This window comes from Rattus norvegicus, chromosome 15 (assembly GCF_021556685.1).
Source record: "Rattus norvegicus strain SHRSP/BbbUtx chromosome 15, alternate assembly SHRSP_T2T, whole genome shotgun sequence".
NCBI lineage: Eukaryota > Metazoa > Chordata > Mammalia > Rodentia > Muridae > Rattus > Rattus norvegicus.
Window position 1 is genome coordinate 6,847,624 of NC_141548.1, and position 24,431 is coordinate 6,872,054.

General features: G+C 42.2%; 2 protein-coding genes across 2 annotated transcripts; both read right to left on the reverse strand.

The window, feature by feature from the left end:
• Window positions 1-846: 846 nt before the first annotated feature.
• On the reverse strand, window positions 847-4,548 carry LOC148000756 (disks large homolog 5-like). The gene is made up of 4 exons (XM_087587034.1): window positions 4,383-4,548; window positions 3,473-3,632; window positions 1,983-2,114; window positions 847-1,540 (listed from the first exon to the last, which is right to left on the reverse strand). Exons 1-4 carry the CDS (start codon window positions 4,471-4,473, stop codon window positions 1,339-1,341), a joined length of 585 nt encoding a protein of 194 aa, XP_087443160.1. The 5' UTR covers window positions 4,474-4,548; the 3' UTR covers window positions 847-1,338.
• Window positions 4,549-14,139: 9,591 nt separating this feature from the next.
• LOC148000757 (disks large homolog 5-like) lies at window positions 14,140-21,124 on the reverse strand. Its single transcript, XM_087587032.1, has 5 exons — window positions 20,990-21,124; window positions 20,089-20,251; window positions 18,792-18,923; window positions 17,969-18,145; window positions 14,140-14,739 (listed from the first exon to the last, which is right to left on the reverse strand). The coding sequence occupies exons 1-5, from the start codon at window positions 21,120-21,122 to the stop codon at window positions 14,655-14,657; spliced, it is 690 nt and encodes a 229-aa protein (XP_087443158.1). The 5' UTR covers window positions 21,123-21,124; the 3' UTR covers window positions 14,140-14,654.
• Window positions 21,125-24,431: the final 3,307 nt, after the last annotated feature.

Genomic DNA, 24,431 nt, shown 5'->3' on the forward strand with positions numbered 1-24,431 from the left:
CTCTTTGGAGTAGGTATTTCCTTGTTGGGTCAGGTGTTTCGCTGTGGGTCTGGGCTTTAAGACCCTCATCCGAGCTGCCTGAAACTGAGGATTCTGCTAGCAAACATCAGATGAAGATGTAGAACTCTCAGCTCCTACGGCACCATATCTGCTTAGATGCTGCCAGGCTCCCACCTTGATGATAAAGAACTGAAGATCTGAACCTTTAAGCCAGCTCCAATTAAATGCTGTCCTTTATAACATTTGTCTTAGTCATGGTATCTGTTCAGAGCAGCGAAACCCTAACTTAAAACTTCACATAGATGCCTGGAAGTCTAGATAATTAGCATGCAGACCCCATAAATGTGTCCCTACATATCTCAAGAAACACTTTATTCAGGTATGATCCATTGCAACTAGTAAGGAACACGATGAAGGACAAAAGTTCACAGTAGGGGCTGGAGAGATGGCTCATCATTTGAGAATTTGTTTCTCAAAAGACCTGCAGGGCACCTAACAATCCTCTGTCACTTAAGTTCCAGGTGAAACACAGTGACCCATTCTGGCCTTTGGGCAACAGCATGCACAGACCTACAGAAGGCAAAACACTCATAAATATAAAATAAAAACAACGACAACAACAAACAAAAACAAAAGCACCCAAAGGAGGGAAAAACAAAGGAGAAAACTCATAGGGCATCTTTGCCTGGATATTTTGTCCAGCTTTTAAAGAAATCTAGAAACTGAATTGTAATCTATGTGTTCTGCTTGAGTTGAAATCCCAAATGGAACATAGTACATTGTCAAGAACAAAAGTCATCATCCTAATCAAGAAGAACAAGAAAACAACCAACCATAAAAACCCTATCCCCTGAAAGGTCTTGCAATTTATTATCTCCTCTGTGTAGTTACAATTGATATCATGTTTGAAGGAAACCAAAAGCAAGCAATTCTGTTTCATGACTGCTTCTATACTCCCTATAATAATATTGTTTTATTTCCTGTGAGGTACTACAGAACACCTGATGAATATTCCATTAATATGTTCAACACTCTCATCCACAAAAGAGTATATTTTAGTGGTCACTAAATATTTGATAAGGATACAGCATTGATAATTTTTTCATCATGAAGTTGGTATTCAGAGTTGGACACACAATCTACACTGAAAGTACAATTGTCTTTGTATCTCAGTCTGACTGGGAAGTAATTATGATGCCCAATCCCTGTGAGAATGCAGAGATCCATCTCTGCCTGAGAGCTGTGGGATTTCAGATGGTTACATCACACCTCAATAAAGAAGGTTCTTAAGAGTGACGAGTTCGAGATCACTGTTTGATTCACAAGGATACATTCAATTTACTCAAATGTAACAGGACACAAGGATCCAATATCTGCGGTGTAGATGGTCTTGCTGGCCTCCTCACAGAACCTCTTTCCCTCCTCACAGGATGCTTGCAGTTCAGTCTGCTCCCCCAGCAGTTTTCTGTTCTCATTCATCAAAATCCTTACATTCTTCTTCAATTCATTGCATTCATTCAGGAGGTGGAAGTTTCTGATGCTGAATCAAAAACAAATAATGGTAAATCCCAGGCAGTTTCTATTTGCCTGCCACTCCTGCAAGTACAATCATCCCTTCAAGGGCCCCATCCCCAGGCATCTCCAGACTAGAGCCACAGTTTGCATGTTTGCACCAATTAGAGGCAGGTCAAATCCCGAGTCCGCAGTCCACGGGAATCAAAGTACTTCAGAAAATCCTGACACTAGAGGGTATATATACATCAAAGTAGAGGAAATGGTGCATATGGGTGCTTATGTGTTCATGGTATTCTAAAGTCATTGGCAGGTAGAGGGCCAATCCCCTCTGAGGGCTGATAGAAGACTCAGCAGCTATACAATCTTCCCATGTGTTTCTCATGGATCCCAGATCTTTTTTCAAAGTCATAGCTGGACAGAAGTATTTCCCGCCTACTGCTGGGGTCTCCTTTCTGTCAGTGACTCACTGGTAGGAATTGTTCTCTTGTGTGAGCTCCTTGTACTTCTCCATGGCATCACTTATCCAGTTGGTCATCTTATGCATATCCATCGTTCTCATCTCATGTTGGGATTTAAGCATTGGCAATTCAACACTCAGCCTGTGTTAGAACATGGCCCAAGGAACAAATAACTGTCTGAACTCATGATTTCACAATTAGATGAAGTGTAAATAAAAAATAGTCAATAAAAAATTCAAATTCAAGGAATGGGGCTAGGGAAGAAAGTGGAAAACTCAAAGACCACAGCAAAAACACAACAGTGAGACTCAAACCATCACTCTTCCATAGAAAATATTTCTCTGCAAATCAGCATGCATTTGTTTTGAAATAAGTAATCCTTAAAAGGCTGGTGAAGTATGGTCCTATAAAGACCCTCTGTATAGGAGGGGGGAAAGTCTGAGAGCTGCATGTTTGGGAATAACAAGTGCCAAGAATTTATTCCCACAGTGACGTTTTCTAGGTCACAGTAAACCATCCTTGGATAATTAAAAAAAGAAAATAAAGTTCAAAGCAGGAAAATAAATAAATAAATAAATAAATAAATAAATGAAATCAGAGTGTTCTCTGGACTACCTAAGCCCATTTATATAACACAAACTTGCTCCTTCCTATTGGTGCTGGTTAAACTCATTATCCTGGGCATTGGACGGCAGAGCTAGGGGACCAAATGGAGGGAGCCGACCTTCAAGATCTGGCCAGGTCAGCATAAAGGAATTGAACAGTTGTGTAAGAAGTATGAGATGTTTCCTCCAGTCCGTGCCATAGCCTTGGGTCCAACAGAAAGATGTGATGACATTTCTCTTGTTTTGAAAGCAGGGATTCTCAATCCTTGTTACATGACTACCAGAGGCCATAACTACTTTTTGCAGGGAAGAGGATTCATAACACCTCCTCCCCTCAGGAGAGTCCTATGTGCCAGCAAGGTAAACAGAAGGAGCAAAGTGCTCTGTTGATCAATGACGGCCTCCACAGACTCATCACTATCATGACCTGCAAACTGTTCATCAAACAAATCCTCAGACCCAATCAAAGGTCCCAGACTCCCTGATCCTGAGTAAAACACACACAAATACTTTCACATCCATACGTTCATACCAACCCATATACAAACATAATTAGAATGCCAACTTTATCGTGGAGGTGCCATAGAATCAGTGTATAACGACCAAAATCAGAGGAAGAGTGATGACATTCAGGCATTTCATTCACACACTTAGATGCAGCAAGTGTGACCAGGTCCTTCCAGCTGCTGAAAAAATCCAATCCAACTCCAAGGAGCTCAGGGTCAAGTACAAGAGAGGTTGACCCTAAACACACAGCACCTAGCTTCTCTCACAGGCCAGCACCTGCCAAGGCTCCTTAAAGTCCAGGATGAGAGGTGAAACACTTTCTTGATGTCTCTTGGCTTAGCAGAGAGAGCACAAGACAGTCAGTAGGTTACAGGGCATAATGACTACCTGTAGTTCAAACCATCATTGACATAAAGGTCCAGGATTTGAGAAAGTTCATCCCGCTCAGATTTACACTTCTGGATTTCAAGTTTTAGTTCCTCCAAATTCTTTATAGGCTTTTCATGGTTACTGATGAAATTTTCTGATGATGCCTTCCTAATAAACCCTGTAGATAGATAAACACAAGTGAATGTACATATTTGATAGCCCATGGGTAGAAAAGACCATTCTGAGTCTCAAAATGGAGGTTGAGGAAGAGGAAAGGCTGGAGACTTGTTGAATCCCTGAAAGAGAAGAAACGCTATCCTTAATGTGGACTCTTAAGCTATTTCCCTCTTCCCAACCTCCATTGCCATACATAAGCCTCACTCACTATTACATGATCCCTCATACTGAAAGATAGAATCTACCTGAGACATAAAGATTAGGGACATTGTCAGCAGATAACAGACGTGGAGCAGGTAAATCCTGGGGTTCACAGCACCATCAAACCCTAATCGTGTGTTCAAGCTTAAAGTGTCTGAGACCTCAATTCATGACTAGGGGGTTCATCCTTCCTTGTTGTTGTCACCACAGACTTAGTAACCTACAGGAATCTAGAGGATGAAGTGCTTCAACTCCCAACCATGAACGGGCACATTGTTATCCTCATAGGGCTTCCTCCTGGCATTCCTTGGCAGTAGAAATTAAAAAGCTCATAGAAAAGAAACTGCAGGCCTGCCAATTCCTGGCTCTCTGTCAAATTAATCATCAGGAGTCTTGACTCTTGGTCTGCCATTGACAAATTCCAAGGCTTCTGCTTGTAAAGCCGACTCCTGAAAGGCTCAGCTCAAACCTGCCTCCTGGAGGAAGTTCCCCAACTCTACCCAGTACTCACTGTGCCTTCCCCAGAATGATTTCATTCTTCCGTACTTACAATACAGAAGGCCAGCATTCTTCTGCCTCGGTCTGGTCTCTCCTTGGTCTCCCCTCTCCTTCTGAACGAGCTTGAGCAGCTGGTGAAACATGCCTGTTTGTGAACCCAAAAGGCACTGAAGGAACCCCACAGGCAGTTGGTGTCACCACAACACTGGTGACATCACAGAAGATTCTAGTGCTCTCTTAGATACAAGAGATTGTCCAAGGAAGAGATTACTGATGACGTCACTCGGAAGTTCTATGGCTCCCTGCTACCCAGCTCTCCCAAAAGCAACCAATTTCTATGGGGCCCTTTTCTGCAGCCTCTCCTGTGACCCAGGGAATATCCTTTGGCAACTTCTCCTCCAGAGTTAGATATTTCTCTCTGCTTCATCGGATGTCATCAATGCTTTTGATGGGGAGAGTTGGTTACAACCCTGAATTGGAGAAGAGATTTTTGTTAGCACCCAAATCCCTAGGTACCATAAATGAGGGAGATTTCTCTTAATAATAAATCTACACCTGAGACAATGCACATACATACAGTCCAATTCCCAAAGTTTCCCTGTTTCCTAGAGGCCAATATATTTCTCCTATACTTTTAATTTTATAAAACCTGAATAATATTTGCTTACTGGGCATTCCTTGATAGCCAGGACTATTTCCACATAAACGTCTATGTATTTCACAAAGTCAATGGTTTATAATCCTACTTTTTGCAATAAAAACTTCCTTTTCTTGGGAATATAGAGGGATTAACTACAGGGCAAATATAAAATCATAAATTTCTGTCCCTTCTTTTACATATTAAGTTGGACATCATCCCTTTCTCAAATATAGCCAGACAATTAATTTGGTCATCAGTGAGCAAAGGTCAACCTGGACTGCGTGTTCCTACATTGTAGCCCGACAGCCATCACTTCTCCAATATTTGTCTTCCTTCATTTCCAAGTCCAGGCACGAGGATATCGGGGGTTGCCCCTTGATACTTTACTCCTAGCAAATATAAGAATCAGCAGGATGGGGAGGGAGTCGAATGGCCTGAGGTCAGGTTAAACCTCAATTTTAGTGGGTCCCTAAGTTCAGGGAAAAGTCCGTTTGGCATTGTCATCTGTGGCTTCTGTGTTCTTCTCCTAGGTGCGCTCAATCTGTGCTATGATGCCTCCTAACCTCACAGACGTAAGAGTGAAAATCACGTCTGTCTTCTCTGGGAAGGGCTCTGCCTCTGAATCCCACCTGGAGTTGGACAACATCGCTATGCAAAACTCAAAAAAGAGGGGTGGAGATGGTGGACGCCTCAAAAGTTTAGGGTCATTTCTTCCAAATAAGGCACACATTTTTCCAATGTAATTTTTCCTTTGTTCTTTCACTCATGGTGGCTGGCTTCTTTCCTGGCCTGAAGTATACTGGAGTCCAATCTTTTAGACGACTGAAGCATCTGTTTTTGAGATGACAGGCCCACCAATGGGCCTGCTGCATACAGGCTCCTATCACCAAGGCAGTTGTTGTTACAGGATCATGGCATGGCGGCAGCAGCACACGATCTCTCAGTCTTCTCTGCTGCAATTGCTAAAAGAATAATAGGGTTGTTTGTTTTTTTAAATATTTTATTGGAAATACCTACAATGCTGGTCAGAGTTGATACATGCCTTTAATCCCATCACCCATAAGGGTTTTTTTCTCTTTTTTTCTCTTCTTTTTTTGCAATTGTTGTTAGAATTCCCATTGTTTTCTTTGGTAATTCCCTCTATTTGCTCTGTACCTAGAATGTTACCCACACTCTTCATGGCCCTATTCTTCATGTTAAAGATTTTACTCTTACCACCCACACCACACATGATCACATTATTTACTTTCAAATAAGAAAAAAAGGCATGAAGAAGAGAGTTAACTCATATGGTCTCAGGTAATCAACACATCAGGAGTTTCAACTAGGCTGCTCTACGTTCCAGCTCACTGGATGCAGGCCTGAGGCCATGGGGTATCTTGGAAAGGAAGAAGCACACACTACCTCACAGCTCTCTCTGCTGGCGACTGCTAGAATTGTGACAGGACCTGTGTTTGTTGGCACACGCCTTAATCCCAGCATTCAAAATTTATTTTAATCGTTGATGTTGTTTTTTGTTTGCTTTTTGTTTTTAATCCCCCCAGCTAATTGCTCTATACCTAGAATATTAAGCTCACGCTCTGGAGGGACCTATTCATGTTAGGCAATGCTTTTATTCTTACTAACCACTCCACAGATGATCCCATTATTTACTTTCAAATAAGAAGACAGTCATAGAGAAGTGAGTTAATCACTATGCTCTCACAGAAGAAACACATCACGAGTATGGAATGGCACCCCAATCTTTTGCATTTGTTATGCCTTTTAAATTTTTTTATTCTTTATTTGTTCTTAGTTACATTCAAATGTTATAGCCTTTCTCTGTTTCACACCCATATCCCCCTACCTCATCCCCCTCACGCTGTTTCTCTGAGGGTGTTCTCCCCCCCACCCAACCCTTCCTGCCACCCTGCCCTGACATTCTCCTACACTGGGGCATAGAGCCTTCGCAGGAACAAGGGCTTCTTCTCTCATTGAAGCCCAACAAGCCACTCCTTTTCTACATATGCTGCTGGAGCCCTGGGTCTGTCCATGTGTTCCATTTGAATGGTGGTTTAGTCTCTTGGAGCTATAGTTGGTTGGTATTATTGTTGTTATGGGGTTGCTAACCCTTTCAGCTCCTTCAATCCTTTCTCTGCCTCCTCCATTGTTCTCAGTTCAATGGTTGACTTCAAACATCCGCCTCTGTATTTGTCATGCTCTGGCAGTGCCTTTCATAAGACAGCTATATCAGGCTCCTGTCAGCTCGCACTTCTTGGCATCACCAATATTGTCTGGGTCTGGTGGATGTATATAGACTGGATCCCCAGTTAGGGCAGTCCCTGGGTAGCCTTTCCTCCAGTCTCTGCTCCAAACTTCATCTCCATACTTCCTCATGTGAATATTTTTGTTTCCCCTTCTGAGAAGGACTGAAGCTTCCACACTTTGGTCATCCTTCTTGAACTTCATGTGGTCTGTGGATTGCATCTTGGGTAATCTGAGATTTGTGCTAATGTCCACTTATCAGTGAGTGCATACGATGTGTGTTTTCTTGTGATTGGGTTTCCTCACTCAGGATGATATTTTCTAGTTCCTTCCATTGACGTAAAATTTCCATGAAGTCATTGTTCTTAATAGCTGAGTAGTACTCCACTGTGTAGATGTGCCCCATTTTCTGTATCCATTCCTCTGTTGAAGGGCATCTGCGTTTTTCCCAGCTTCTGGCTGTTATGATTACGGCTGCTATGAACTTAGTGGACCATGTGCCTTCATTGTATGTTGGAGCATCTTTTGGTTATATGCCCAGGAGGGGTATACTGGGTGCTCAGGCAGTGCAATGTTCAATTTTTGAAGAAACTCCAGACTGATTTCCAGAGAGGTAATCCAGTTTGCAATCCTACCAACAGTGGAGGAGTGTTCCTCTTTCTCCGCATTCTCACCAGCATCTGCTAACACCTGAGTTTTTGGTCTCAGCCATTCTGACTGGTGTGAGGTGGAATCTCAGGGTTGTTTTGATTTGCATTTCCCTGATGACTGAGGACTTTGAACATAACAGAAAGCATTTTAAGAAATGATGCTACCCTAACTGGTGGTCTGCATGTAGTTGAGTGCCAATTGATCCATTTCTATCTCTTTCTACAAAGTTCAAATCCAAGTGAATCAAAGAAATCCACATAAAACCAAACATGCAGAAGCTAATAGAAGGGAAAGTGTCACAAAGTTCCTAGAACACATTTGCACAGGAGAAAGTTGTCAGAACAGAATACCAAAGGGTCAGGCTCTAAGATCAACAGTAAATGTATGAAATCTCAACAATCTGAAAACTTTCTTTAAAGCAAAGGACACTGCCAATAGGACAAATCAGCAAGCTACAGATTCGGAGAAGAGTTTTACCAACCCTACATGTGAGAGTGTGCCAAAATTAAAAATAAACAAAATACTCAAAAAGGTAAACTCCCAGACAACCAAATAACCCGACTTTTAAACTGGGATAGAGAGCTAAACCAAGAATTCTCAACTGAGGTATCTCAATGCCTGAGAAACTCATCAAGAAATGTTCAACATCCTTAGTTATCAGAAAAAGGAAAATCAAAACGAACCTGAGATCCTTCATTACACCAATCAGAATGGCTAAGATAGAAAACTGAGGCAGCAGCAGAGTGGGCTGGGATGTAGAGAAAGTGGAACACTCCTCCATTGTTGGTGTGATTACTAGCTGTATAGCCACTCTGGATATCAATGTGGAGGATAATAGGAACAATGCAAATAGCTTTACCTGAAGACCCAGCTTTACCACCCACTTCAGCGCATATACTCAAACCTGATCCACATATGACAAGGACGTGTGGATGAATATGTTCATAGCAGCCTTACTCATATTAGTCAAATGCTGGAAACAACCACGATAGACCTCAACTCAACTGAGGAATGAATATAGAAAGTGCGCTCTATTCAAATAGAGGAACAGTACTCGGGTATCAAAGATGAATACACCAAGAACTTTGTAGGCAAAGGGATGGAACTGGAAAATAGTGAAGTAACAGAGATCGAAAAAGACATAACATGGGATGTATTTAGTGACAAATGGATGTTAGCCCAAAAGTTCAGAAGGCCCACTATACAATTCATTGATCACACGAAGGGTAACATGTCAGAAGGCCAAATTGTGGATGCTTGAACCCACTTAGAAGGGGAAGAACATAATCATGGGAGGCAGAAGGATGGAAGGACCTAGGTAGAGGCAGGGAAGGATGGACAAAGGGTGGGGGGAGTAGCAACAATGAAAAGAGACAAGAGAGAAACCCAGAGGAAAAGTGGAATAAATAACAATAAGCATCAGTGGTGGGTGGTGAACTTGGGTAACCCAAATGAAAAATGAAGAAGTCAAAATCTTTTCATTTGCAGATGACGTGATACTATTTTTAAAACTAAAAAATGTATCACCATCTCTCTTTTTTTTTTCCTTTTCTTTTTTTTTCGGAGCTGGGGACCGAACCCAGGGCCTTGGGCTCGCTAGGCAAGCGCTCTACCGCGGAGCTAAATCCCCAACCCCAATATCACCATCTCTTAAGACTGATAAATACATTCATAAAAGCACAATACAATGGGAACACACAAAATTTCTTAGCCTTCCTTTATGCCAATCCAAATCATACCATGAGAAAATCTGGGAAAAATTCCCCTCATAATCATCTGAAAATATAAAATGAAATAATGTGGATTGAAATACTTAAAATGCAAAGACAAATATGAATTAGTTAGAGGTGATCCTAAATAGAGACAACTTGTCTCTAAAAAATTAAGTTTCTTAAAGCTGAAAATACATTCATTAAAGTAGTAGAATGCAAAATAACACACAAAACTCATTATCTTTCCTGTATACCAAAAACCAACTATGGGAAAGAAATCAGGGAAATATTCTACTCAAAATAGTCTTAAAATATATAACAAAACACCCTGGATAAGCACACTTATAAAGCATACTATTAGTAAGAAGACATATAAAGTACCTTGTCCATATGAAGCCAGACAAGAATTTGTGGATCTAGAAGACAAGGTATGAAGGACTGCGTGTAAATCCCAGTGACTGAGAAAGCAGCCTGGAGCCAGTTGTGTTACTGAGACTTCAGACAGCTTGGCCTTTACACATGTGACACAGCAGACTTCCATGAGCAAATCCTTAGCCTAGAAGATGTAGTTATGGTAGCCAAGAAAAACAAACACAGAACTGTCCCCTTTGCCTGCCTCTTACTACTCTGATGTCCCACATCACAGGAGGGTGAATGGTCTTCCGCATACCCTGAGACACAGCTCACAAGGGACAGCACCTGTCTTCAACAGAGCTTCATCTGAGCCTGCCCTTGGCCTGTGGTGGATGTGCAGGAAGTGAGCTGACAGGTGAAACGTAGCCTGGCTGGGTCTCAAAGTGCAGCTTGAGACTCACCCACTGTGATTGTCAACACTTCCATGTCTCCATTGGGAGGGCAGTGTCACAAGGTCCTCCTACTGTCTTCTCACTCCATTCACATGCTTCGTGTGACACAAGCTCATTCACAGTTCACAGGAGGCAGCATAGCTTCAGAGCCCTCATGTCTGGCCACAGAAGCCAAGAGAAGAATGTTACAGTTCACAGTGACAATGTAAATATGCCAGTGCATTTCCTCCAAGTTTTACTTTCAAGTGTATCCTTTTATTGCAGTTTACGCTACTCTGTCTAGAAGGCCAGGTTGGGGGAGAGCACTTGGATGACGTCACTGGGAACTGCCAGGGCCTCCTGCTAACCAGCTTTCCTTATGGTGACCAGATTCTGAGGTGCCATCTCCAGGAGGCTCTCCAGTGACACAATGGAACCCTTTCCATATCTCCTCCCTCTAAAGCTAGAGATTTCTCTTTGCTCGATTAGTAGTTACATGCTCTGAAAGGGCAGATTGCGTCAGGGGCTTGGCATGGGGAGAAAGATCACGGGACATGGGATGGAAGACATTCTTCTGCATAATAATTTTATTCCCAGATCCATTCCTGTGACATACATTCCCATTTCCTAGGTTTTCCTGTTTCCCAAAAGTCAGTATTTCCCTCCAGACCTTTAATTTATTGGATATTGGATTTCATTTTCTTATTGTGCATTCCTTCCAAGGTGTCTTTCTTTACATATATTCATGGATGTGTACTCACAAAGTCTCTGTTTTGCATCCCTCTGTTGCAATGATCTTGGTAACATAGTTAATCCAGTTACACAGTGAATATACAACTTTAAATGTTGTGCACCTACTTCAGATGATAAACTTCCAAATCCTTTCTCCAAAAAATAACCAGATATCAGTGAGCAAAGGACAACGTGGACGGAGATTGGTCCTCTGCAGTTCCATTAGACGTCACTTCTCTAGTGTCCACCTTCCTGAGTTCCCAGGGACAGGCCTGAGGGTGTTAGAGTTTGGACCATGATCCTGTATTCATGCCAAATGTAAGATCCAGGAGGTTGGGCAGGGAGTGGAAGGGCTTGAGGTCAGGTGAAAGCTCAACGTTAATAGGTCCAGAAGTTCTGGAGGGAGTCTATTTGGCCTTGTCATCTGTGGCTTCTACGTTCTTGACCTAGTTGTGAGGAATCCATGTTAAAATTCCACCTAACCTCATAGCTGTAAGAGTGTAAAACATCGCCACGTAGGTCCTTTGCAAATTGCTTTGTCCTTTTCGATGCCCAGTTGGCTCATGCAGTTTCACTACCACTAGGTCCAAATTAGGGGATATTGTTGATGGATTTGGAGGTTCACTGGGTCTCTCTGATAGTCAAAGTCATAGACTTTATGGAGAACTGGAAGGACAGGATTTCAAGAATAAAATAGTTGAAGAATTCTGCCAAGTGCTGACCTCTAAGACTTAGAAGCAATGGGGGGGGTGTATTCTAAACATATTATTATATGGCTCAATCCCTCCTTGTATGGAGTACAGCAGGGCCAAAATAAGAAAAGAGCCTTTCCACCCTTCATGGACTCTAATGAGAGTTTTCATAGTCTTTCCTTTAATGTCTTGTTCATTATTTCCACCTGCCCAGAATTCTGCACAACAGAGACTCCAAACTGTGCATACATCTTTGACGGTTATTCAGAGGCTTTGGCTGTGAGAGCTGGGCTATTATATGGCAGCATTTCTAGTAAGTGGCAAAATTAGGGGGAAAGTTCCTAGCAGAGCTTTCTAGTTGCTCTATGATCAGTTTCAGTCCGATGTAGTGAGCTTCTACTCACCCAGAAAAGGTATCAATAAAAACAAGCAGGTACTTTTATCTTACTCTAGGAGGCCATGTGTCAGTTAATTCAGGTTCTCATAATTTATCATAGCGTTGGCTACCTGTATGCAATCCTCTCTGGGTAAATGAGCTCTGTTTTTTATTTACATAGGTGTAAATGTGAAATCTGGCTTTGATATCTCCTTCTACACTGTCCAGTGTATGTGGGTATAACATACCTTTGTGTTGGCAACTCAGAGAGTTCTGTGGACCCAAGACAAGTAGTCTGGTAAAGCTGAGTTACCAGAACCTGCCAATTGTTTCTGGAAGAATGATCTTTCCCTCTGGTGTTCACCACCAACCTCTGGCGTCAAGCTATATATTTGATTCTTTTGCATCCTTACCTCTTGGTTATACTCGAAATACACAAGATCTAAGGCACAGACCACATGAAAATCAGGAAGGATGAGCAAAAGGGGATGCTTCACTCCTTCTTTAAAGGGGGAACAAAAATATCCATAGGAGGGGATAGGGAGGCAAATTTTAGAGCAGAGAATGAACGAACAGCCATTCAGAACCTGCCCCACATGTGGTCTACACACACACACACATATATATATCTATCTATATATATATATATATCTATATATATATAGATATATATATATAGATAGATAGATAGATATAGATATATATAGATATAGAGATATAGAGAGAGATTGATATAGATATAGATAGATAGATATAGATAGATAGGTATAGATATATAGATATACATAGATATATAGGTAGATATAGATATAGATATAGATATAGATATAGATATAGATGTAGATATAGATATCCACCAAAACTAGATAAGAGGGATGAAGCTAAGAAATGCATGCTGACATGAACCGGATATAGCTCTCTCCTGAAAGACACAGCCAGAACATGTCAAATACAGAGTCAAATGCCAGAAGCGAACCACTGAACTGAGAACGGGACACCCATTGGAGGAATTAGGGAAAGGACTGAAGGAGCTGAAGGGGCTTGCAACCCCATAAGAACCAACCAGAGCTTCCAGGGACCAAACCACTGCCCAAAGACTACACATGGACTGACCCTGCGTAGGTAGCAGTAAATAACATTGTTGGGGCAACACTGGAAGGAGAAGCCCTTGGTACTACCAAGGTTGAACCCCCAGCGTAGGGAATGTTGGAGAGGGCAGTAATGGGGGTTGGACAGGGAGGGGACACCCATTTAGAATGGGAAGGGGAGGGGTTAGGGGGCTGATGGACAGGAAACCAGGAAAAGGAATAACATTTGAAATGTAAATAAGAAATGCCCAATTTAATAAAAATGGGAGAAAAAGAATAACAACAAACAAACCAACAGAACAATAAAGAAAATGTTCCAGGGGCAGTGCAGGGGAATAGTGGTGAACAATAAGGGGGATGTATAGGGGATACACATATGGGGAAGGGAGAGGGAAGGGAATGGGGGCTTAAGGATGGAAATAAGGAAGGGGAATAACGTTTGAAATGTAAGTAAAGAAATATATCTAATAAAAAATTTAAAAATATCGTTCCTCCAAAATTGCTGGAATTCAATAAATGTGCAGTTATAACCGATGCTTTATTATAAGGAATGCAGAGGCATACAGCTCTGTGTGTCCTGGTCGCTTTTTATATTCCTATACTGAATGTTTTTATTTCCTCTAATGTATTAGAGAAATACTTGTGTTTCTCCTTTGTTTGTCACTATAAAGGAAGCTAAATTTGTGAGCACAGGGATAAAGCAAGGATAATTTTCATCATGTATGTGGGATCCACAGAGCACGATACACTGTCTACATCAAGAGCACAGTTTCCTGTGCAGCTCTGGCTGCTGTGAACTGATGGTGAAGCCTAAGCTGCATGAGACTTGCAGAAAACCACTGTTGCCTTACACTTGTGCTGTTACAGGAGGAAGAACCACACACGACTCAGGACGGTCTTGTGAGTGAAGGGTTAAAGGTCACATTTTTATTTATTGGCAAAAATTAATTTATTCGAGAACATTTTAAAGTGGGGAGTCAATGAGTTCAATGTATATAGCCTTAAGAATATAGCATATTAATTAAAAAACTAAAGTTAACAAATAAATAACAAAACTTCAAACGTAAACAAATAAAACCAAATGCATAAAACCAAACTTCAAACTAAAAACAAATATAACAAGTAAATTAGTCAGCATTCAATTCCTGCTGATTCTTCAACATATAACTCCAGCCTGTTGCTGGCCTTGCAAACACAGCAGAACGGCAGGTAAGATGGTAAAAATCTCCTCAAGATGAATGTAGACCTGCCTCACTCGGAGTGGTTGGTTGTTGATGGACAAGTCGTCAAAAGGTTAAACGTGAGGCGTGTTCCAGGCCACATCTCAAGGTCTTTCAAATTTAGCCCAAGATTGGTATGGTTACAAGGACTGAGATGTGGGAGGTGGTGTCAATCTTTGCACCCTCAGTGCTCCTGGTGGACAGTTCTGTCTCTGAGAGCTGTAATCCTGCTCTGTGCCCTGGGAAAGCTTCTGCTGCAGTGTTCAGACCTAGGGGTGGAAAAGGCCTGGTGAGAACCTGCCATGTCACTTATCCCATACACAGCAGCACAATTCAGCAGGATAATCCAGGATGATCTTTCATCTGAGGTCATTCTCTCATGCCCAAGAGAGAAGGGTAAGAGATCCCACAGGCCTGCATATTTTCCCAGCTTTTAAAACTGCTAAAAATTAAACAGTGAACAGCAGATAATTCCAATCATACGTATACATTATATTTTAATATCATGTAGCAATGTCTCAATGTCAGATGAGGAGAGATATGAACAAACTAGAAAACAATAGGAAGGCCTTGGAAGTCTGGCCATCACTGAAATGAAGACTATTATTATTCCTCCAGTGCAGGAATATGCCTGGGGTCCACATGACAACCTCAATATCTGCAAAGACCCAGAGAAACAATATCTCAAGAAGTACATGCACACTGAAGTGATATTATACTTGGCAAGAATATGCTGCATGGAAATCTTGCCGAGGGTAGGCATTGAAGTCCAAAGGAGATACTCATGCAGAAAATAAACTATACCACTCCTTTGTTTATGTGTATCGTAAAACTATTTGTGGGGAGACCTAAAGGCACTGGGCTCAGATAATACAAGAGAGCACAGACTGGAGGGATCAGTACACAATAGCCAGAATCTCTATGGATCACATACACTTCATGGACGGAATTTCTTTTAAAATGGACAAGAAAAGTATTCTGAGCTGCTCCTAGGTGACAGGTGCTGAGAACTATGGAGAAAGTCACACACCCAATAAGACAGTTTATAAGTACAGGGAATCTACTTGGGTCCTCTCATCCTGTGCTTTCAAATCCTCTCAGTGACACCGAAATGATGCTGCATCTTCTCAGACAAGGCCTTTTGCTCAGTGACCAGTTTTTGCTGATTCAGGGGGTCCTGCAGACTTTCCTCCATTCTCTCCTCATCCTGGTCATTAGAAGATTATATTGTCCATGGAGACATACATGTATACAGACACAGACAGACAGACACCCAGACATACACCCAGACATACACACTTTTGAACTCACCCAAATGTATTTGTTCACATATACAAGCAGAGTATTTTGCAGAATGTGGTTAGTTTCCCAGTTAATTGTAATACAAGGGATCACCCAGTCTACTATTGTGGCATAAGAAAAAAAAAAAACCTGGAGTGGAGTAAGTACACAGTGAGCATAACCTAAAGACAGCTCAGCCAATAAAGTGTATTCCCCTGAAAATCAGAAATTAGAAATGTGACATCTAGGCCTGTTAGCCAAGCCTGCTTAGCAAGGTCACAAGGCCGTGCACAGGAGGCTGATTTCAGGAAACAGAGCACTGGGGGGGGGGGGGGGAGCAGGTGAGCCTCTTCAGTCCTCTGCTCACTGTTTCCCAGTGCATGCAAAGTGAGCTGCATTTTTCAATATGAGGTCCCTTTACCATACAGTACCTGACAGGGGAAACAAACTACCAGCACAAACAGCTAGGAAATCTCCATAACCACAATCCAAGGTAAAACTTGTAATGGGATGCTATCAGATATAATTCGAGTAAGAGAAGGCTAATTAAAAGCCAAATGCTGGCAGGTATAATCAAACTCAGCCACAGTCCATGGAAGGGCTGGACAACATTGTACCTTTTCACTTTCTGACTGATGGACATCTGGGTAATTTTGCTTCATGGCTGCTCTGAGGTGAACCACTAAACACTAATGTGCCACAGTTTCTCTGCTCACACCTACTTCTTCTGGAATCGCTGTGTCAAAAGGTTGAACTTTCACAAGAGTTGTACACAGCTTCTCACAGGGCTACCCATTTGACACCTCCAGCAATGTCTGAGGGTCATCACTGTTCTAAACCCTCCTTACAGATGATTTTCACTCAGATCAAATGATTTTGAATAACAATGGTTAAGATTGCCACAACACAACACAGGGTGAGTGCTTTGGACGATTTTGAGCCTAAGTTTCTGTCTGAGGCAAAGATGTGATTCCACCTCAGCATAACTCCTGGACATCTTCTGCTTGCAGATTCAACTCTAAGCAAATTAATCTTTCAATTAACAAATTCCAGGCCAAACTCCAAAGCCAAGGTGTATTCAACCAAGTTTAGGCCAATCTGGAGAGAAAGTGGTGGCAGGTAACGATTAACATAACCAGGATGTTGAGAAGACACAATAAGCCACATGACCTTCCAGTGTTACTATACACCGAGAGCAAAGAAGGCAGAAGAGCTCTGAGTCATCAGTTTCGACACTGAGGTACATGGACATCACACAGCAGCCTCTCCTCACATCCCTGTACCCTATTCCTGAGTTTTTCTCCAAGTAATGTCAATGTTGATGAATAGTTTTCCCAGTGTAATAATTTCAATAGTGATCAAAACCCCATTAAGAACAGTTTAAAACTAATTGGAAAAATTGTGTTTCCTCTTCTCTCTCTCTCTCTCTCTCTCTCTCTCTCTCTCTCTATATATATATATATATATATATATATATATATATATATATATATATATATATTGTTGAATAGAGATGAGGCAAAGGAAATGTGTCAAGTGAGAGCTTAGACACTGCTATCCGTCCCTTATAGAGTAAACCTGTGTAGGGAATGCACTTCTTGGGCACACTAGGTTGAGAGAGCTGGAGAAAAATTTCCCTTTAATCCTCACATATCTCACACAAACCCTCACCCTGAGAGAAGTCTTTCTTACATCCCTGTTCATCCAGTCAGCTCCAGGACATAAGCCACAGGAAAGAACACTAAAACACTGACATAAAACAGGACGGACAAACTGCTTCTCAAGCTCTGTCACTAGAAACCACGATTTGGACAGGCAGGAGGGACCATTTTCAATGTACGGGGAAAAGGAGAGAAAGTCCACAAGCCCCATCATAGTTGACAATGAGAGCCATTCTTTTGGCAATTGAACTGAACTCTAATCAGTTCTGTGCACTACAAAGATGGCTACCTCATGGCATGTAAGTGTGCAGTGTGTGATCAACAGATCCCCCTTAAGGAAATGCATTTTCTAGTTGAGCAGGAGGATTTGGTTGTCAATCCTCCAGTTTCTTGCATGAAGCTAACATCACAGAAAGTTTTGTAAATGTTCAAAGAGATGAACAACTGGATGAGACCTAGGAGAGTGTCTGGATAAGGTGGAGAAGGTTAAACTGGTTTGACTTGGTTTATGCTTAGATATCAGGAAAACCTGCCCTTGATGCGTCATTCATCCTACCTGAGGTTGCTTTTTACACGGATTTTCATACTGGCTTCCCCACAGATCCTTGTTGTTTCCTTAATGGACTCTTCCAGTGCAATCTGTTCCCATAGAAGCTCCCTGTTCTCATGCCGTGCTCTCTGGGCATTGTTCTTCAGCTCAAACAACTCAGTTAGGAGGGGGCAGAAGCTGCGGCTGAGACACAAAGAAAAAATGGTGACTCCCAGCCAGTCTCCAACTTCCTCCCACTTCTCCAAGTCCATTGCTCCTTCTAGGGTCCTGATCGGAAGAGAGCCCCAGATTATAGTCCAAGTCCAGAATAGCCATGGAGCATGACCTAGAGTCAGGTCAAATGGAGAAAAGAGCAACATTCCAGAAGACTCAGGGCACTTCTCAAAAACCTGACATCATTGATTCAAGTTTTTCCCAGAAGAGGACATAATCCCTATGTGTGCTTATTTGTCCATTTTATTAGAATGTCACTTGGAGGCCAATCTTTCTGTGTCCTGTGTGTGTGTGTGTGTGTGTGTGTGTGTGTGTGTGTGTGTGTCCTGTCACAGCCCCAGAGCATCAAGATTGATTGATAACTCCATCATTGTGCACACATTTTCTATGTACAGGATCCCTATTAGGGAAGGACAATGATTGAAGAATCTCACAGTCTCTTTCCATTTGGTCAAACTATCTACAAGAGGTAAAAATCCTAGAGCCTTCCTTAGACACAGGCTTCCTGGTCTGCTTCAAACACTATAAAGCCTGATCCTCACTTTACTTCAAACATAAGAATGGGCTGACACATGCTGTGCCTAGTGCTGGGGTCACAGCCTTGTAAGTTACTCACCAGTACCAGTCATTTTCCAGTGTGAGGTGTGTACATTTGACCAAAGCTCTATTGACCTGCTCGCTCATTTTCTTCATGTCGGTCATCACTTCCTCGTGCTGCTTCATGAGCATCTCGGACTCAAAGTTGTTCCTGTGGTAAGGCATGGTCCAAGGATGAAATAACATTATGAATGAAGGATTCAAGAATTACATGAATTCAGACTGAATCCTGAACTACCCCAGCCTAGGACATGCCACACCTTGATCCTTGGTATTGCGTCCATTTGCTATTTATAAGTTTATTATTATGGACACAGGGACAGCAGTGCCAGCAAACAAAAGGAGGGAGCTGATTTGCTTGAGCTCCCTGAGGGAGTTTGAAGGAATTGACTAGCTTGCCAAGAACATTCGAGGACCCTGTGCCACGATCCAGGCTCCAACTTAAACCCATGAAGACTATTCTCCTGTTCTTAGGTAACAATTCTCAATCATAGAATCTATTGCTACATGAAAACCCAAAGGAACATGAACAGTATTTACAGGGAAAAGAATTTATAACACGCACCAGGAGATTCCCATGTGCGTCCACCTGAGCAGATGTGAAATGTTCTACTGCTCACAGTGAGGCTCTCAGCCTCATCATTATCATGCCATGAAAATTGACACAGGATAATTCTCAGGCCAAATCAGAACATAGAATACCCAGATCTTAAGTGATACACAAAAACACACTCACACATGCATACACACACACATACTCACACAAAACACATTCTCTCTCTCTCTCTCTCTCTCTCTCTCTCTCTCTCTCTTTCTCTCTCTCGCAAATACAATTAGAATGCCAATTAAATACAAGGCTGTGGCATTATCTCCAAATACAGTGAATATAATCAGAGAACACCAATGATCCCCTGTTGTCATTCCAGTCACACACTATGCGGCAACAAGTGGGATTAGGCCCCTCCAGCTCTTCACAGGACCTACTGAACCCAAAGCACCTCCACGTCAATTACAACAATGATTGGTCATAATCAGATCACCTAGAAATTCCCACAAGCCAACACCTGTCCAGGCTTCTTAAACCACACACCTAGAGCTCACACACTAGTACACTCACTCCCAGACTGTGATTCAGGCCACAGGCTATTATTTACGTTTGTAGGAATTAAAATAGCCTGTGCCACCATCTCTTTCCCATCTGGACTTCACATTCTGATGCAATCAGGAAAGTGATTTTGACCATGAGGACACCCTGGAGTTGTAGCCTACTGTGATGTGAGGAAATGTGGATTTAACAGAAGTTGCATTGTGACTACCTGTCATTTAAATTCTTTCCCGGGTAATCTGCCAGGATTCTCCTGAGTTCATCTCTCTCCTTCTGCATCTTCTGGAGAGCAATTTTGATGTTCTCCAGACGCTTCATTCTCTCCTCCTCAACAGGTGTCATGGAGGGTTGGGATGATGCCTTCTGATCAGACTCTGTAGGTAGATAAACACCAGTGAACAGGCATATATGTGGACACAGTGTCAAGGAAAACTATGCTTAGTCTAAAACAGAAGTCTGAGGATGAACAGTTCTACAGATACAGTGAATCCCTGACAGAGCAAGAAAGCTATCTTTAAGCTGAACTCAGCTAGGTCCCTGTTCCCCACCATCATCGCCATAGGATGACATATGCCATCATAGATATAGACCACACCTCCTAAAGCCATTCCTCTGGCACTGAAATTCTAAAGCTGGCCTAAACAAGAAGAATTGGAGGACGTTCTCAGCTAATGTCTGATGTGAGGCAGGTAAGTCCTTGAGTTCAAACTGCTTAACATCTTGAATCCCTAATCATGTGTGTTCAAGGACAAAGTAACTGAGACCTTGATATATGACCAGGAGAGTATCCCTCTTGGCATCAATTACCCAAGTAATCTACAGGACACTGCTGAGAATGAAGTGTTTCAACAGCCGATCCTGTTATTCTTTGTTATTCTTATAAAGGCTCATCCTGGTATTCTTTGACACTTCCCATGGTGTTAAAGAGATCCAAGGAAAGCCCCTTGACATATAACAGTTCTTGGTTTTCTGTCAAACTAATGATCAGAAATTGTTGAATCTGGGTCAGCCATTTAGGAAGACTGAGGCTCTAAATCATACGTCCTACTCCTGGAAGGACCAGCTCAAGCCAACCTCCTCCAGGAATCCCCCTTGCCCTGCCCAGTACTCACTTGACCTCCTCAAGGACCTTTCCATTCGTCTTCTTCTCCAACGTGATGGAGGGCTGGCCTCCCTCTGCCTTGGTCTGGTGCCTGCATGGATATGATTGTCCCTCCGAAAGAGACTGAGGATCCTGGAGAACATGCCTCCTCGGGAACACATTAGGAAAAGAAGGGAAATCGCTCAGGCAGTTGGTGTCACCACAACACTGGTGACATCACAGAACATTCTAGTGTCTCCTGGATACAAGAGAATTTCCAGGGAAGACACTACCGGTGATGTCACTGGGAAATGCCATAGCTTACTTGCTAACTACCTCTACCAGACTGACCAGGTTCTGCAGTGGTTTTCCAGAGACTCACTTTTGAGCCAGGAACACCCATTCGCTCACTCTCCTTCCAGAGCTTCAGAGTTCTCACTGCTTCATTACAACTCAGTTGCTGAGGAGAGGGAGAGTTGTATCAGGCCTTGAAATGGATAGAACATCTTTGTTAACAGCCATAGATCTAAAGACCGTGGATGATGGATATTCTTCTTCCTGAAATGTATAAACCCAGGGTCCATGCATGTGACAAATAGTCCAATTCCCACAATTTTTACTGTTCTCCAGAGGCCAATATTTTTTTCCTACACCTTTAAATGTATGCAAGCTGGAGTATGTTGTTTCATGGAGTGTACCTTGAGAGGGGGCATGGTTTCAATATATTCACCCATGTTTTTTCCTGAAATCTCTGTCTTACCATCCCATTTTGTGCAATGGAAACTCCCTTTTCCTGGCAAAATGCTTCTCAGGTATAGGGCAAATATCAAATTGTAATCTTTCTGTCCATTCTTAAAGTTAAAATCCCCAAAAGTGAGGGAACTGAGACCCAAGCCAGAGCCATGGAGGGGCAAAATGCAGAGGTGCTGCTGGCCAAGGAAGAGCAGGAGGAAGTAGAGAAGCTTTAGCACATCATGGTGCACAGGGAGCTAGAACTGGAGTTGGACCTGGGCAACCTGCTGGCTTCACTCAAGAGGACCTACAGGGTGCTTAACCATCATTTATAACTCGGTATCTGGTGCCCTCCTCTGGCCACCGAGGGAACTGCATTCAGAGGAACCACAGACAAAAGTCAGCCAAAGAACAATTCACCAAAATAAATAAAAATGAATACATTTTTCTTTCGAAAAGCCATACACATGTATGGTCAAGTCAAACAAAACCCAAGGAAACACAAGAAATGAAATATTTCACAACAACCCAAGAGTGCAAGAAACAGCATAAAAACAATCTCTTAAACCTATAATCATTCTATATGTATTTCTTGAAATAGCAGTTGCAGTAAGCAACCAGGCTGTAATGCTCTTATAAGTTCCATAGACCCATCAACCCTTGTCACAGTCTCCACCTGTTTGATTTTTTCTTAAGCACAAATATGTGTGAGTTAGAATCCCGAGTCTGTCTGGGATCAGACTGTAAACTGTAGTCAGTGTAACACTGGCAATCATTAACCACAATCTTTAAGTTTCCCTCCTAACCCCAGAGCACAGCCATAACTTTGGAAAGCAAAACTCACCCTCCACCAAACTATCTATCCTCCAAAATCCAGTCTCTCCAAAACACCAAGTCCATTCCTCATGCTATAAAGTATGGCAGCCAAGCCTTGCATATGAAGGAACGATGGTGCAGGCTCTAATACCTCAGCAAAGAGACATTTCCCTAAATTCTTTTAAAGTCCGGTTTCCATGAGTTATATTAAAATATTATCCCAATCTAGACCTGTTTCCCTGGCTTGGCTCATGCCACGTGTTGTCTACAATGACTCCAGTTTTAAGCCAACTTTCTGTTACCAATGTTAAAAATTTTAACCATACCCAATAACTTAAAAGCCAGTGACCTGGGGTTGGGGATTTAATTCAGTGGTAGAGCTCTTGCCTAGGAAGCGCAAGGCCCTGGGTTTGGTCCCCAGCTCAGAAAAAAAGAACCAAAAAAAAAAAAAAAGCCAGTAACCTATAGCCAAGACATGTAGAGCGTATTATACATTTAAAACCAAACAGAAAAAAATGAAGTGATTATACATATCTTTAGTATTTAGATCAATTACCATTTTTACTTTTTGTAGCTATCATTTTAAATGAAGCACCTTGTTACCTGTTGAATCCAATAATCACAGTCACAGATTTCTCTAAGAGAAACAGACACCAGCTCCCTTACCATAGTAGCTTTGAAGCTACTGGCACTTTTAAGACCAGCTAGTGTAGACATTTAGCCAGCCCCCTGGGGAGCTTCCCCAGTGGACAGACCTAGGCTCCTAGCTACCTTCCTCCATTGAGGCCGGATCCAGTCAGAGACACACATGACAGTTAACACCAGAGATAACCAGTTATCTAGGATGCAGGGCTCCAAAGGTCAATTGAAACTGTTTTTATTTATTTGTTCTTTTCTTGAAAGGACTTAAAACTAAATCAAGGGGGGAATCAACCAGCATTTAAAGTTTTCACCATTTTTTCTTTTAAGCATGAAACACAAAACATTCAAGCAACGAGAAGCAAAACCCAGACATAAATTGACATCCGTGGACAGCTTGGTGCAACAAGGACAGACAATACACATAGAGGGAAGGAGCTAGATGGTGTCCCACCAAAAGGACCCAGATATTCTTCTTAACGGACCCAGAACCAGAAATAAGCACTTCTCTAATAGGAGTCAGCAAGGAGGCAGGATGTCCCTAGGAGAGCTCTTAAAAAGCTTAATCTCATTTTCCTTCTTTTGCCAAAGCATCTGTGGAGAGTCTGGGAGGACTGTTTTTCTCAAACCATTTTCTCTCTTGTCTAGGGTGTAAACTGTCTCTAATCAGGGTCCAAAGACTAAAAGCATCTATGAGAATTGACTTTGCTTCTCTAGATTTTAGCATAACTCTAAAAGAACACGTACACAAAAACATTTTACCATTATTACCTTGTCCCTTTTTACAAGGTTTATTCACCACTATCCCAAATCTTTATTTTCTTTTGCATGTGCTTTCAATTCCCACGGTCCTTCTGTATCCTGCTTACTGGGACCTTTCCTGGCCCATTTTCCCCAATGTGTCCCTCCTACACTGGTGGGCTTCCTGGGACCATCTCGTCAGGTTGTCCTCTCTTTCCCGATCTTGGTGGGACCTCCATTTGATGATGCCTGTGTCATCAGGACACTGAGGACCGGGCATAGGCCTATTAAGAGTTAAGAAGAAACACACACTTGGGTCATTCGTGTTAAAAGAATGCTCTCCGGGCTTTACTGAGATCTCCTTATATACCAGAGGCAAAAGCCGTGGAAAAACAATAAAGCAGGTGAAAATCCCCAACCAGGAAAGTAAGAAAACAGGAGAAGTCTGCATCGTGGCAAGTCCTGGCCGCAACAGAGGGGCATAAACAACTTCTTAACATCAATAAGCTGAAAGGCTCAGCAAGAGGAATGGGTGCCATGGAAGG

Bases quoted from the DNA above. Each gene is read 5' to 3' on its own strand.
- LOC148000757 (XM_087587032.1), bottom strand. From the start codon at position 21,122: ATGTTCTCCAGGATCCTCAGTCTCTTTCGGAGGGACAATCATATCCAT. The intron at 18,924-20,088 runs GTAGTCACAATG...GCCTTACCACAG, and splicing joins GGAAAGAATTTAAATGACAG to GAACAACTTTGAGTCCGAGA. The intron at 14,740-17,968 runs GTAGGATGAATG...TTCCACCCCTAG, and splicing joins CGTGTAAAAAGCAACCTCAG to GTCTGAACACTGCAGCAGAA.
- LOC148000756 (XM_087587034.1), bottom strand. From the start codon at position 4,473: ATGTTTCACCAGCTGCTCAAGCTCGTTCAGAAGGAGAGGGGAGACCAA. The intron at 3,633-4,382 runs GTAAGTACGGAA...ATCTATCTACAG, and splicing joins GAATGCTGGCCTTCTGTATT to GGTTTATTAGGAAGGCATCA. The intron at 1,541-1,982 runs GTGAGTCACTGA...TTTTTGATTCAG, and splicing joins CAAGAGAACAATTCCTACCA to CATCAGAAACTTCCACCTCC.